Source organism: Cavia porcellus, unplaced genomic scaffold (assembly GCF_034190915.1).
Source record: "Cavia porcellus strain 051 isolate PalLab524CR breed Dunkin Hartley unplaced genomic scaffold, mCavPor4.1 scaffold_13, whole genome shotgun sequence".
NCBI classification, from domain to species: domain Eukaryota; kingdom Metazoa; phylum Chordata; class Mammalia; order Rodentia; family Caviidae; genus Cavia; species Cavia porcellus.
In genome coordinates this window covers 68,638,487-68,652,881 of record NW_026947496.1, presented here as the reverse complement: position 1 = coordinate 68,652,881, position 14,395 = coordinate 68,638,487, and the positions used below count along the sequence as shown (strand labels likewise).

Below are 14,395 nucleotides of genomic sequence, written 5' to 3'. Positions count from 1 at the left end.
CCTTACACTGAAAAAGGCATTAACTGTCTCTGTCTGATGCTTAAACTATTTCAGTAATCTCTCAAGGAGACTATTCTTACTCTTTTTGGCTACATACTAATTATTTCCTATAAGCCTATAAGACAATTTGCAATTACATGTTTATTGATTATTAATATGCAGTATATTACATTTGTTATCATACACTTATAAGATGTCTTATTATCTTTTTACCTGCTTATTATCCATCTTTCTCACTAGAATATTGGTTTCAGAGAAGATTATGTTCACCAAAGTATACCCAGTGCCTAGGAAAATGGCTATTGCAGAATCCACATTCTGTAAATATGTTTTTTCATAAGTGGGTAAACAAGAAATAAAGAACAAATGGATGAATTTAACTCTCCTCATTCACCATGCCATTTTCTAATCCTGAAAGTTTTGTTTTTATAGGAAAAGAAAGAATCTTTGTCACATTCTTAGCTCTATGTCTGGTATTTAAAATTACAGTTTTTATTTCAGTGAGTATATATTGTAATATGTACTTTAATTAACATGGGACCTGTATTTGGGGACTTTCCACTTCTGGGCACAATAAAGAGTGACTTTCTAACTAGACTATAAAAATAGAGGTCAGATTCAGGGAGCATCTTCCTTCAGCTTTAAGAAAATACCTCCCCAAGTCTTCAGCTTGATGCCCAGCTTTACAATTCCTACCAAATCAGCAGAGGTATTGTATTGTATTTGTTACTGACACATGGTTTCTTAGGTTATTGGGTTAAGTAAAATCTGCTTCAGCTTAGAAGATTATGTTACAGAATTTCATCCTTGCTGCTTAATTAAATCCCTCACTTGGAAAGAGTGATTTTCAGCCATCTCACTTTCTGAAGCATCAGCACATAACTGTGACTGTTGAAATATCAAAATGCCAGTTGTGTTTAATGCTTCAGGTGGTACAGCTCTGTTATACTGTAATCCCCAATAAAAATAGATATTAACTGAAAATTGAAAATGATGGCAGAGGAGATTGAATCAGAATACCAAAATGAGCACACAAATCTGTTTCTTCTCTTGCCCCAATTCCTAAGAATATCCAAAAATATCTTTCTCAAGAATTACTTCCATAGCAGTACTAGAAAAAAGAAAAATTCCATGATACAACCAGAAATCTTTGGAATTTCCTGGAAGGCCACAGAAAATACAATTAGCTTGAGAACAATGAAGAGGACCAGAAACCAAAGAATGCTCAAAACAAAATCAAAAAAGTAAAAGAACAGCTTTCGAAGTAGAAGCAATTCGCGAGACACTGAGCAAGTTCATGGACGAGCATGGGGTCTGCAGAGGGCTGATGGCACTGCTGGCCCTCATGCATTTCCTGCCTACTTTGATGTCCTTTTCTATGAGACTGAAGCTACTCTCACAGAGAGGAAGACACCCTTACCCCACCCCTTGTGTCTAGACTGACTTCCTGATTTGCACTGGCCAGTAAAATAAGACAGAAGCTACAGTGCACCTCCTCTGAGTTTTACAAATCCTTAGGCCTCTTGTCTAAGAAAGGAAACCCACGCTTAAGGAGGCACTCATGTGGGCACCACTGCCTCAGAAAGAAGAATGAATTGTGTTGAGAAAACTCTGACCTCCAGATACTCTAAAGGGAAGGGAAAAAAGAAAAGGCAACTCTACTTAGAGGAAAATAAACTAAACTCTCTCACCAAGATGAAGGAAGTCCTCTGTATTTCACCACTGAGATAGTGAATAGAAGAGGCCCCAGACTGTTTGTCTACTATATTTTCAGATATACAAAGATTAGATGCTTTGATTGACATGCTCTGCTCCTTTAAGCATAACCTGCAAAGAGCCCTCGCACATGGTAGAGAAAGCCAGGGCACGGCAGAGGTGTGCAAGACAGAGAACGCTGAACAGCTGGCCACATCCACCTGGCAGTCTTTCAGTCATTAATATAAGGAGACAGAAATGCCAGGTGTCCAAGAAAACTCTTTGAGATAAAGGAGAAGCAGTAAGATAAAAAACAAACAAACCAATCCTAAACAATTCAATAAGGGAAAGATAATTTTAAAAATTAAATTGTTAATATCATCAAAGTAACTTTCAGAAATATTTCAGAAATTAAATAAGAGCAAATTTTCAGAAAATAATAAAGAACCTTTGAAACTCTTGAAAATTAATAAATTTTCCTTAGCTTCACTGAACTGTTTTCTTTTTTTTAAAAAAACCTCAATATTATGATAGAAGAGATTATCATAGATTATCGTATTATCATAGAAGAGATTATTTCAGGCACAATACATGATTATAAAAATAAATTTGAGAATGTTCATGTAGAGAAAGAAAATAGATGAAAAATAAATAAGAAAGACAAAAGCTGTGGAGAATGGATTCAGAAGGTGCAACTTGCGTTAATTAGAAGTTCTTGAAAGAAGAGAGTGGTAGAAGAGAGAAACAGAGAAACATATCGCAGAGACTTTTTTTCATGGTGAAAAGTAAGAGCCTTCGCATTGTAAAAGCTCCAATAAGTAAGTGAGGAGTTAACAGAATTAAAGCGTGAAAATGCACACATGCGTGTGTGCACACACACACATACACACCTGGATTGTGGAAAATAAAACCAAAAGTAGCAAATAACAAGCACATCTAAAAGGTAACACTGACAGAAACACTTACAATCTTAACTGAAGAGCTAAGCCCAAATAATTCTTGGGGAGTGATGTAAATACACCTACACAAATAAAATTCCAAATCATGCCAACACAGAAAGTGGAGGTAAGCACAAGTATGTGATGCTCCAAAAAGGCAATGAGAAGATGCAGATAATTATAAAGATGACAGATTCTATATGTCGATGCTAAAGAAAAACAAAATACACATATCTACATACAAAAGTGAGTGTATAGGAAAGAATCTGGAAGGCCACACAGGACATGGGAGGCACATACAAAGGGGAGCTTACAATTTAAAATTGATCAATTTGTAAATGTTGGAGTGTTTTTTGCAATGTAAATATGATTTTCTGTGTATCATTTTAAGGATTTTTTTAAAAAATATAACAGCAAATGCATGGGAAAAATTGTAAGTCATGTTTGTTTTATTTCTGTGCATTTTAAGATTGCTTGCAAGAATGAAAAAATATTACTTTTATCCTTAAAGTATCATATACTTATTTTTTTCTTTTTTCACTTACCCACCCACCCAATATGCATTCTTCATTTTAGTCCAGGAGACATAATTACTCTTCTAGAGGATTCCAATGAAGACTGGTGGAAAGTAAGTATTTTTCCTCCTTTAAAAATAAATGATTATTTAGTAAAAAGAAAATATTGGTTATTACCATAAGTGGTACAATTGCAAATGAATACTTCCTATGTCCTTACAGGGAAAAATTCAAGACAGAATTGGCTTCTTTCCAGCCAACTTTGTTCAGAGAGTACAACAAAATGAGAAGATTTTTCGATGTGTTAGAACCTTCACTGGGTGTAAGGAGCAGGGGCAGATAACACTGAAAGAGAATCAGGTGAGTACAGCACACAAAAACATGCCAGGTGGAACCCAAAAACCGGCCACAGTTCTCAGAAATTGGGATGATTGACGTTACAGTGTATTTAGTTGGGAAAAGGTATTTTTATTCCAAACCATATTAGTGTAGTGAGAATCTAAACATGTAAAACCAAATGTTAGGAACTTCATTTGGTGATGACTGTTCATAAGAGGAAATGTGCTTACTTTGTGTTGACAGGTTGAGAATATCTAGTCCCTGTCCTTTTCACCAAAGATCACTGATCACTGATGTGAGCAGCTAAGTTGGACTCTGTGCTTGTGCCCAGCAATGTGCCTCCACTGTCGCTTAGGAACATCTTGGTGTTACTTGCTATTGCGTTCCAGGGTTCATTATATATTTGGTGCCAATCACAAGGATTCCTTTTAGGTTTCCTTGTCCATATTCTAAGCTTCTACCTGCTTCCTGAAGATCAGAACATCACACCATGGCATAAGACAGAGAATACAGATGAGCAAAGACTATCTGGTTAGGCACACGTGTTAGACATTTCCCTACATCTAATCTAGAGGTGTCTCGCACCATCTTGCTCCAGTGCCAGGGTTTAGAGACCTTTATGATGTTACTTTTCCTGAACCCTCTGCATCTATTTGTCCTCAAACTTGTCTTCCCTATCTGTTCCCAGTGTTGGTAATAGGCACGAAGAAACAAAGATGATCATAATCTAAATCTTTCTCTTTTTTTCTCTTTGTCTTCTTCCACCAGAAGGCTTCTTTCCATCCTTTGTTATCTGCAACTCCTCTCATGTCATAATTCTGCATTCTTACTACAAGGTAATATAATCTGATCAAACTCCAAGTTTGTTCTGGATATATTAGAAGAGGATTTGTGACGTTAGAAATTAGAATTTCTTTTCTCTCCCAATATAGTCACACTGGGTTTCAGTTTCTAATTTTGGAATTCAAAAGCTTGCCTCTCAATCTGAATTCTTTTGGTACAATAATTCTAACATTTTTCCAAGGCAATGAATGCCTCTAACCAAAAATTATGAAGCTTTCCTTACAAAAAATACAAAAATAAAAATGCATTAATAATTGTAGTACAACTTTGCTCAATAGAGTTGCTCAAACACGTCTTGAGTATCTTTCTTTGAAGTACCTTCAAAATTATTTCTAAGTCATACACTCAAAAATCAGTCATTGCTTTATGAATATACAGATTTATAGTCTAAAAAATTGTTTTAACCAACTTAACCAACTATTTTGTATCCCACCTATGGCTCCAAATGACTAATAAATAACACTGAAAAAATAATGATTTAATATTCCTTTATAGCTATTCAAAAGAATTTTTAAAATTATAATGTGAAGAAATAGCTTTTAAAAATTTATTCCCACGCCTAGTATATTCAAGTAAATAAAAGTTGAATAAGAAAATAAGAAAAGTTAAAATAAGAGACCAATAATTTTGAGTATTATTCTCCATATATATTTTAAGAAAGATGGAGGATGGAGTGAAAGCAATTTGGCTTTTTCATAAAAGCTAGCATACATCCGTCCACTCGTTTTGAGTAATGACTTCATACCGTGCATTAAGAGCCACAAAATTGCTCAACTTCATGAATGTAATAATTCCACTTTCTGTAATGTACCCAAGAAAATAATCTAATACAAGAAGAAATCATTGTGCAAAAAGACGGTTTTCAGTATACTGTTCATCCTGGTAAAAATTAGGAACAATCAAACAACATTGAGAATAGATTAAGTCAATAAAAATTCTTCCTTTTTGGGCACAAAGTCAGGAACCAAAGCATTTTTGATGGCATGATGATAATGTTGTGGACAGAATGCGGGACCCCGGATCTCGGTCACTGTTCTCCCAGGGTGAACACAAAGAAAGACGCAGATACAGATGGAGCCTGAAGTCTTGGTTTTATTCTTGGAGCCAGAGGGAGGCAGATAGAGTGCCAGTGCTATGGAGAATATAAAAGGCCTCCTTACTGCACACCCTGGTCACCTTCCTCTCATCATTGCTGCCACCACAGGCTGGACTGAGACTCTGGATCCTATGACACCAGTGGCACGTGGTGAACAGAGGATAAGAAGGGAGTGCAGCAATACTACATAGGGAACAAGACAGCCTAGTGCCTTCCCAGGCGGCATATCAGAAGAAAGGAGGAAGCTTTCCAGACAATGAGAAACCTCTGTTACAGGCGGCCAAATCAGATCTACTGATTTGGAAGTGAAGAGAGATCCAGGAGGAAGAAAAAATCTTCAAATATTGTATCATCATCTTAAATGATGGTTTTATAAACTGAGGACAGTAACATAAAGTTAAATACTGATATAAAAGTAGTGAAAATTAATGCAAATTTAAGGAAAAAGAGTTTTTTCTTTTCTATTTAAATTACTTTTATACTATAAATTTACCAAAACTACACTTAAAAAGAAAACAATTTTGATCTTTGGAATCTAATAATATCAAGGTACACGTGCTGCTTGATCTATCTGAGCATGCTCAGATGCATGCATGAGCAAATACATATCACTATTTCCCTCCAATTACAGTAGCTGCTCTTCATGCAAATACCCCCAGAGATGTATTTCAGCTAATGATTTTGCTATTCAAATCTCTACTGTCCTAAGAAACTGGGTCACCGGGCTCTATGGTTTCACCCTAATTTATAGTTCTACTTGTAATTGGAATTTTTTCCTTTATAAAAATTGCTTATATTATATATCTACTTTAGGACACACTGAATTTTATGAATTTATACAACTGTCTTCTAACTGGCCGCTTTGGACATAATATACAGAGTTCACAAAAAAATGTATACACACTTCAGGAAAAGAAAAATTGTGTTTTTTCAACAGATGGCCACTGCTTTCAGCACTTGTAATTTTAGAGGCCAAAGGTAACTTATATTAATCTCAAGATGTCTCAGTAAATTTAGTATTAAAATATTTTCCAAGTTTTTTCCTGTGTATATTCATTTTTTTACAGACTCTGTATGTTTAAAAAGATCAAAAGCTCTGATGTGCTGGAATGATTTTCTGCCCAAAGTTGTTTGTTCTCCATGGAGCTGATGTTAACCCAGAATGCCACCTCCCTTCACACTTCTCAGTGAGGTAACAGCAAGAGGTGTTATCTGCCTTTCTAGAGCTGTGTCTCTGAGGGACCTCTCAACAGTCGCACATCTATCTCCACATAACTGGCAGGTTACTTGAACCACTCTGCCTCCTGCAGAATATCTCAATATCTCTTCAGCATATTCTTTTTGGATTATGATGATCTGTCTTGGACCTGCTACTTGTTTCTCTAAATCTTGATTCACAAAAAATGAAAAGAACAAATTAATACTCCTCTAGACATTGTCTCATTGATAAACATTGCATATCATCTTTACTACTCATTTATGTCATACATGCAAATTATATGGTGTTTGTTAATCTCATATACCTACAATATTTTCTTTGATGTCGCACATGCCAATCACTTTTTGGATTTATTACTCATTGTTTTTCTGTTATAGGAGGGATAGTACAGGTTTGTTGAGGTTATGTGCCTTGCTGAAGGAGCAAGGACCTGGTTAAGTGACAAGACTAGAACTTAAATACAGGTCTGCGCATTCCAAGTCACTGCCCTCCACTAAGCCAGGTGCACCAAACAAAGTGAAGAACTTATTAACAATAAAAGGCCATTTATACAGCTTGGCTGTAAGCATACATCATAAAGGCAAAGTTTGGGGAACAGAAGACGCCTTGAAAGCACATTCTTCTTCCTAGGGGCTCCCTATTGAGTCATTCTCTGTTTTAGGCAATGAAAGCACCATCCTGAGACTGAGACCCCATCTCCGATGCCAGACATACCCCATAAAGCAGGTGGACACTTTGCTCAGCTTGATTTCATGCCAACTCTTCAAACGTCTGCAAGTTTACCCAACTGTGTCTTTTTCTGTTTCAAAGATTTGTAAAGTTTTTTGATTAAAATAAATTCGTGAAGTATATTCATCTTTACTGGTAAATGTTACTAAATTATCTTGCTAGCCCATTTGATTTTTTCCCAGAATAATCTTGTGCTTCCTGATTTGAGATGAAGCATTGTTTTTTATGTTATTAAAATACAAATCAGTGAAATCAGAAGGCAAATTAAAATTTGCTCAAGTTGATCAGTTTCCAGAAGGAGAACATCTGCTCAGTAGTTCCTATCAATTCCTTGGCATATGCCTCAAAACAATTTTCTGAGTGTGGGCCTCACATCTGCGTTCTCCACATACTACATTCTCCCATGGTTGAGCTGACAATCTATTGGGTATTGGAGTGGGAAGAAGTGAGGGGAACAATTCATCCTCTTCAATGAGATGCGTTTGAGATACAACGTAACATGCCCACGTAAGCTTGGAACCAAATTGATCTGCACGTATCTTTTGGAAAACTTCACAATCCTCGATGATTTATGCAGCCTGGTGTTTCTTAAGTTATGATTTTTGAGTCCAAAATCAAACTCATCTAGAGATTAGAATAATTTGTTTAAAAATGCAGATTCCCAGATCTGCTAAGTCAGGACTTCTCTACTAAAGGCAAGAATCAGTCCATTTTACAAATCCCAAATATTCTAATGAAAGCTAAAGTTTGAAAATCATCTTTATTTTTATCATCTCACATAAGTTAAATAATTGTCCTTTGGTGACTAAAAGCATTTTTAGACATTTAATAGAGGAGTCGCATCCAACCAGATGTGAGAAACAAAAGGTACTGAGGTCTCCACCCTTATACAAATTCTCTGTTTTCAATCTTTATCATTTCTGGGGCAACTAGCTTTTACAATGCATCAGCTACTTGCTAAAAATCTCACATTTTAAGATTTTTTTATAAACAACAAATGTCAAAATTTACCTCCACTTTAGTATCCTAAATTATTTTAGGTGGAAGATTTGAAAAGGTGCTTTTGGGGAGAGGGGGCCGGGGGGAGAAACATAATGTACAAGAAAGAACACAGATTCCAATATTGCACAAATATGGACTTGTATCCCATGTGATTTGGACAAAATCACCCCTGAATATCAACATTCTTATCTGTACAGTTAGCTTAGTAGCATCTCTCTCTGGCTGCGGTTGTGCGAGTTACCTGGTGTCACTGTATAAAGCCCCACCACAGTGCCTGGACATCACAGGGCCCAAACACAGGTCATCTCTCTTACCACCATCATCCCTCAGAGTAAAACCCGGGGGAAATTCATCTGCAACAGTTATACATACTTAAAACTGCCTAGTAAGAACCAGAAAATAGCCACTCTGATGTTTATAATTCTAAAAATAAAAAGAGACAAATGATCATTAGCAGGGAAATAGAAGAAATTTGATTCTGAAAGTAAACACAATGCATCTTTTTCATTAAATCATATTTCTGCCTCTGGGGTTAATCTGTCTCATAATTATTATATTTTTTTGTGATCTTGTTTCCAAATAGAATTAAGTTATCCATTTGTTACGACACAGAGTTTGCACTGACGCAGGGTGTACTTTCTTCATTCTCTAAAACTTAAAATTTTCTAGTTAAATAACTTGTAAATACAATAAAACCGTTACTTTAAATTCATCCATAATTTGATCATACCTATAAAACTATTTCAATTGGTCATTTGTGTTGCATTAAAACTTTTAAAAAACAGATAAATGATTTTTTACGTACTAGAACTAAAATGCATTTATAATGGAAAAATTCAGAAAACAACATTTTATAAAGATAGAAAAAAATTACGATCACTAATAACTCAACCAGCAATATTGAAATAAACACTGGCATATTTCATACCAAACTATCATTTTAATTCATAATTTAGCCTCCCAGCTCTTTTTTTTCCTTTTATTGTCTTTTTCCTTTTTATCAGTACCGAGGCAGGCGCTTATGCCGCTGAGCTAAAATCCCCAGCCCCAGCCTCCCAGCTCTTTAAAAGTAGTCATTATTTGCTCATCAAAACACAATTTTTAACTGCATACAGATCAAAGGTAGCAAACTATGGTCCATTGTCAAATTGATTAAATGAAAGTTTTATCAGAATTTAGCTGCAAAGTATCCTGTTACATCTAACCTGAATAAATCTAACAGGAACCTCTTGGTCTCAAATATCCCAAAATATTTACGATTTGATTCCCTAAAAAAGTAGCTGATGAATCCCTAGTCTAGATGTGCAAAAATGTGTTTAAGTAACCCCACTTGCTGGATGCTCAGAGTTTTTATTTTTTTAAACTACTATTGATAACAGCAACTACCATCTTTAAGTCCCTCTCACCAACTTTGATAGTTTTTCAGAATATATGTTAGAATTTAAAGAAAAACAGATAAAAAATATTTTACAGTCCTTTATATACAATGTCATTTTGCCTCCAAAAAGATTGTGTCAGTTTATGCCTCATCAACTATTTACAGAACTAGTCAGGTCACCACATTCTTGCCAGAAGTGAATTTGCTATCCGTCATTCTGACAGATGAATAATAGTTTAGGCTATTCTGAATTTCCTGGAAAAGAGTTTGAAGTTTTAGGGGTGGGAATTTAGCTCAGTGGTGCAGCACCTGTCTGGCAAAGGTGAGGTTCTAAGTTCCATTCTCAGAACAAAAAAAAGTTTGAACTTTTATCGTATATCTATCAAGCACTGGTATAATTTCCTCATGTACTTTGCCCATTTTCTTATACTATTAAAATACACTATTTTCTTATAAAAATATTTACACCTAATCTATCCCATGTGGCCAATGTTTTTCTCATTTATCATGTATATTTTGATCTTAATACTTCTTCCCCAGAAGCTTAAAAATTCTTTGGCTGGATCATCTTTGTTTTAGCACGTTTTCCTTATAGTTTTTAGTATATTTGTCATTATCCACTTCTTTATCTCTGTCTTCTTCCTCCTAAGAGAATATTTCAGGATAGTCCTCATTTCATTTTCACTTTCTGAAGTTTCAGTTCATCTTTCATTGCTTCTAACGTAAATTTTAATACAGTCTTTATTTCTTGGTAATCTTTTCTTCTCAGCCCTTCTTCCTCTGCAGCATATTTCTTTGCATTTCATTACACCAACTTTGTATCTTAAGATGTCCTTTTCTTACAGCATCAAATACATGTCTTCCTTCAACTTACTACATATAAGAATGTTGTGTTTTCAGATGTACATGCCTGTTTCCTAAAATACTGCTAATGCTGTCATCTTGCATTAAATAGATTAATAGTAATAACAACATCTCAAAGCTGTCCTGATCCCTAAAATATTGAACATTTTATCTTTTATGGCAAAAGGAAGTTAGTAGATATGCTTAAAATAAGGTCTTGCAGTGGGGAGATTACGCTGAATTATATGGGTGAGCTCAGCCTAATCTCAAAGATTTTTATAGAATCAGAAAAAAAGATGTGGTAATGAGTAGTGAAAGTTGGATAAATGAGAAGGAGAAGGCCAAGAGCCAAGCAGAGTAACTAGACTCCAGAAGCTTAGAAGACAAGGAATGTACACTCTCTCTGAAAGCCTATAGAAGAAATACAACTCTACTGATGTCCCAGTTTTAGGACTTTAAAAGTGTGACTTTAGAACTATGAGTGAGATATTAAATTTGTGTTGTTTTAAGCTGCCAAATGGATGGTGATTTGTACCAGCAGCAATGATCCAGATTTCATTCAAAAAGGACTTTGCAGATGTGAGTAGTTATGCACATTGAGATGGCAGCTATCCTAGACCGCCTAGGTAGGCCAGATCTAACTATTCCACCTCTATAAGGATATACATATGTCTGGCTCAAGCAGAGGGATGCAACAGAAGGGGACAGAAGAGGGATGAAGCACAAAGGTAAGTCAGAAAGATAAAGTTTGAACAGAACTCAATACATCATTACTGGATTTAAAGAGGGAAGAAAGAACCACAAATCAGGGAAGGCAGATGGCCCTAACCACCTCCAAGCTTGCTGTATTTATCAGCTACTAACTACTCATAAATGTTTGCTTCTTAACAGAGCCAAAGCTGCCTCAGCTGAAAGGCTATGCATTTTATGTGGCAATCAGCCAGTAACCAAAGAGTGTCTAGGGCCCAAAAGGCCACACCTTTGCTTCAAAGTGAAACAACATTGTGGTGAAATCCATGCCCAGAGCTGCTCTGTGGTCAGGCTGGGCTTGTATCTAAATCTGCATCCTTGTTAGATCCCTTTCTCTAAGATAGTTCACCTGTGGAAGCAGATCAAGTATAAGAAACGCTCAGCACACTGACATTTCTCCACAAGGCTTCTCATTTACATGTACTTAATTGACATGGAAGCGGTGAGTGGCAAGTGATTCCAAACGGAAGATGTTAGTATCTGTAGGCTTGGAGCTAGAAAGAGTTCCTTTTGATTCCCTGATATTATATATGGCACATTAAAAAAAAATTCTACACCCATGGCAGGAGCCTGCTAAATGAGAGCTATGATTGTAGTTCTTTAAAATAATGTGTTCAACACTTTTATGCTGCATGTGAGGCTCTTACTCTGTCTCACAGTGACTCATTAGGGGAGCAGTGTTGTTAATTCCATTTCACTAATCCTCAAGCGAAAAGTTGAAGCCTAGAAAACATTCAATGCCTGGGGTAGCCCAAAACCCTAGATTGCACCTAATATTTTTAATCAAAATTTGTTTTCACAGTGCCACAACTATCCAGGCTAAAGCTTCTCTCCTTTTTCCCCTTTGGTGCTCCCGTGACCACAGTGAACAGTCATTTAAGTTGCAGGTTCTAACTTTCCTGTTGACACTAAAGTATGTTGATTTTTGTCCCTTGGTCTTCAGATCTGTGTAACTTCTGAAGAAGAACAAAACGGTTTTATCCAAGTCCTAAGTGGGAAGAAGAGAGGCCTTGTTCCCGTTGATGTCCTGGAAAATGTCTGATCCCTCCTCCTTGTGCAGTAGGCAAACTCTGCTGTGATGCTGTCTGCTCATCTCGCTGTGTCCCCCCAGACAAGCTGCTGTACTGACCGGGACCCCCAGGAGACAGAGAGATGGACTCGAAGACTTGCGATTGTGAAGTAGCAGCCACAAATCAGAGGGCCCATCCTACAACATATTCAGGCTGCCCAAAGTGGGGAGCAAGCTGAGAGGCAGCTAGCTGCCCGAGCTAGGGGAAAATCCAGTGGTAGCAGCAGGTCTGGCAGCCACAGCTGCCTCCAGGATTAAACTTTGCCCCTGTTTGTGTGCTGTCAGACCACTGGCATCTGCTCCAATGTGTGATGTGGCCCCAGTGGTGGGTTCAGATCTGTCTAGCCAAGGGTCATTCTGGTTCTAGACATTTGTCCCTAGTATTAGCCAATCATCACAACACAGAATCCAAGCATTCTCTCTGCAGTGAATCAGAAGGCCTCCTTGCCAGCTCTGCTGTCCAGGGCTCATTTCCAGGCCCTACTTACTTTGTGCTTTATTGATTGTTCTTCATTTCTTTTGAGTCCTGCAAGTAAGTCCCAGTAACATGTACTAAATGCAAAGGCTCAATTGACTTGGCACCAACTGCCAATGTCTGACCTGCCCCAAAACTGCAAACAGTTCATGCCTGGTTGGTTAACAATAGAGGTAACGTAGCAGGATCTGGGCATAAGTATAAGCAGGGAGGGGAAGTAGGGTAAGAAGGTATAAAGAACCCTTATTTATGGATATAAAAACTTCTCCTGAAGGAGATGGAGCTGGCAAAGGGAGTGTGGCAAAGTCTCCATTCTCGTATCTTCCCAATTGGGAATGGCATTCTCCCTCATGCCATCCTGTAGGACTGTATTTTGGAGGGTTAGCCCATGCTTTAGGGAACCAGAAACATGGAGGGTAACCAACAGCAGCATCCTAGAAGAAATGTAGCCACATTGGAACCCATTCTTCTTTAGGGCAGTATATTATACTCTGGCAGTATATTATACTCTGGTAAAAAGGAACAGAATCCTTAATGTTTCATCTTTTTAAAGTAGGAAACATGGGGTCTACTTAGCATCATCTAGAGAAATCTCTATTACCCTGTACCTGTACTGATGTTTACAAGAATACAATATACTGTGATGCCTTCCTCCTCAAGCCTGTTTCTTGCATTCAAACTTGCATCCTAGTAGTCATGACTATGTTTAAACTTCAATTCTCAGAGATCTTGAAATCATTGTCAGTTTGATTTATTTTGTTACAAAGCAATAAAATCATTAGAACAATCATTTTTAAAAGACTTAAGTGGATGCATCCTGTGCATGTAAACATTATTTCCCAACCAAAGCATCATTAGTCTTCATTTATTTCTTTTGTCACTACTCAGCATGCAGTTAGGGGCTAAGATGTAGTAGCTGCTGGCTTCACAGCGGTTCAGATGCCTTACTATCATTGTAAAACCGACATCCAGAATTTCCTCCCTATCGGGTGCAACACACACAAGCAGACGTACAAAGTCAAGATGGATTGTTTGACAGCCCATGTAGATAACATGACTGCCTTTTTATAAAATTGTATGCTAAATACCAACATTCTTTGCCTCTAATTCAATTTTTCATTTAATAAAGACAACACAGTGGCTAGAAGGAGCAGAGATAATATGTGTTCTGATCTCTTCTTGGTGGTGATTGAAATTTTTAGAAAGTAGTGTGTGACTCACATTTTTAAAAATCTGTTTCCCTTGAGTCGAAGGAGGATATAATATCCAGCCCCAAAGATGGCGCTACACTGATGCCTACTCCCTAATATCTTTGCTTTTGCATACCCTCTCCCAGAATGAACTTGCCTTATATAGTCAATGAAATACTGAAAAAATTACATGCATGAGGCAGAGGCAAGGTAAAAATAATAATAATAACTGTATCTTCTGACTGGATCTCTTGAAATATTCACTATTGGAACCCTAAGATACCATGTAAGAACCCTAAGGCCATCATGTAAGA

At 36.9% G+C, this 14,395-nt stretch overlaps 1 protein-coding gene across 4 annotated transcripts in view; it reads left to right on the top strand.

Annotated features, from left to right (window-relative positions):
- Positions 1 to 14,051, top strand: part of Stac (SH3 and cysteine rich domain) — a 131,606-nt gene extending 117,555 nt beyond the window's left edge. For 3 of the 4 annotated variants that reach the window (XM_013156509.3, XM_003473473.5, XM_023566567.2), the window contains 3 exons: positions 3,210 to 3,261; positions 3,371 to 3,508; positions 12,291 to 14,051. In XM_013156509.3, coding sequence (XP_013011963.1) covers positions 3,210 to 3,261; positions 3,371 to 3,508; positions 12,291 to 12,389 — 289 coding nt within the window. In that variant the 3' untranslated portion in view covers positions 12,390 to 14,051. Of the gene's footprint in view, positions 1 to 3,209; positions 3,262 to 3,370; positions 3,509 to 7,306; positions 7,497 to 12,290 lie in introns of those variants that run through there. The other variant, XM_013156510.3, reaches the window with a different exon arrangement.
- The last annotated feature ends 344 nt before the right edge of the window (positions 14,052 to 14,395 follow it).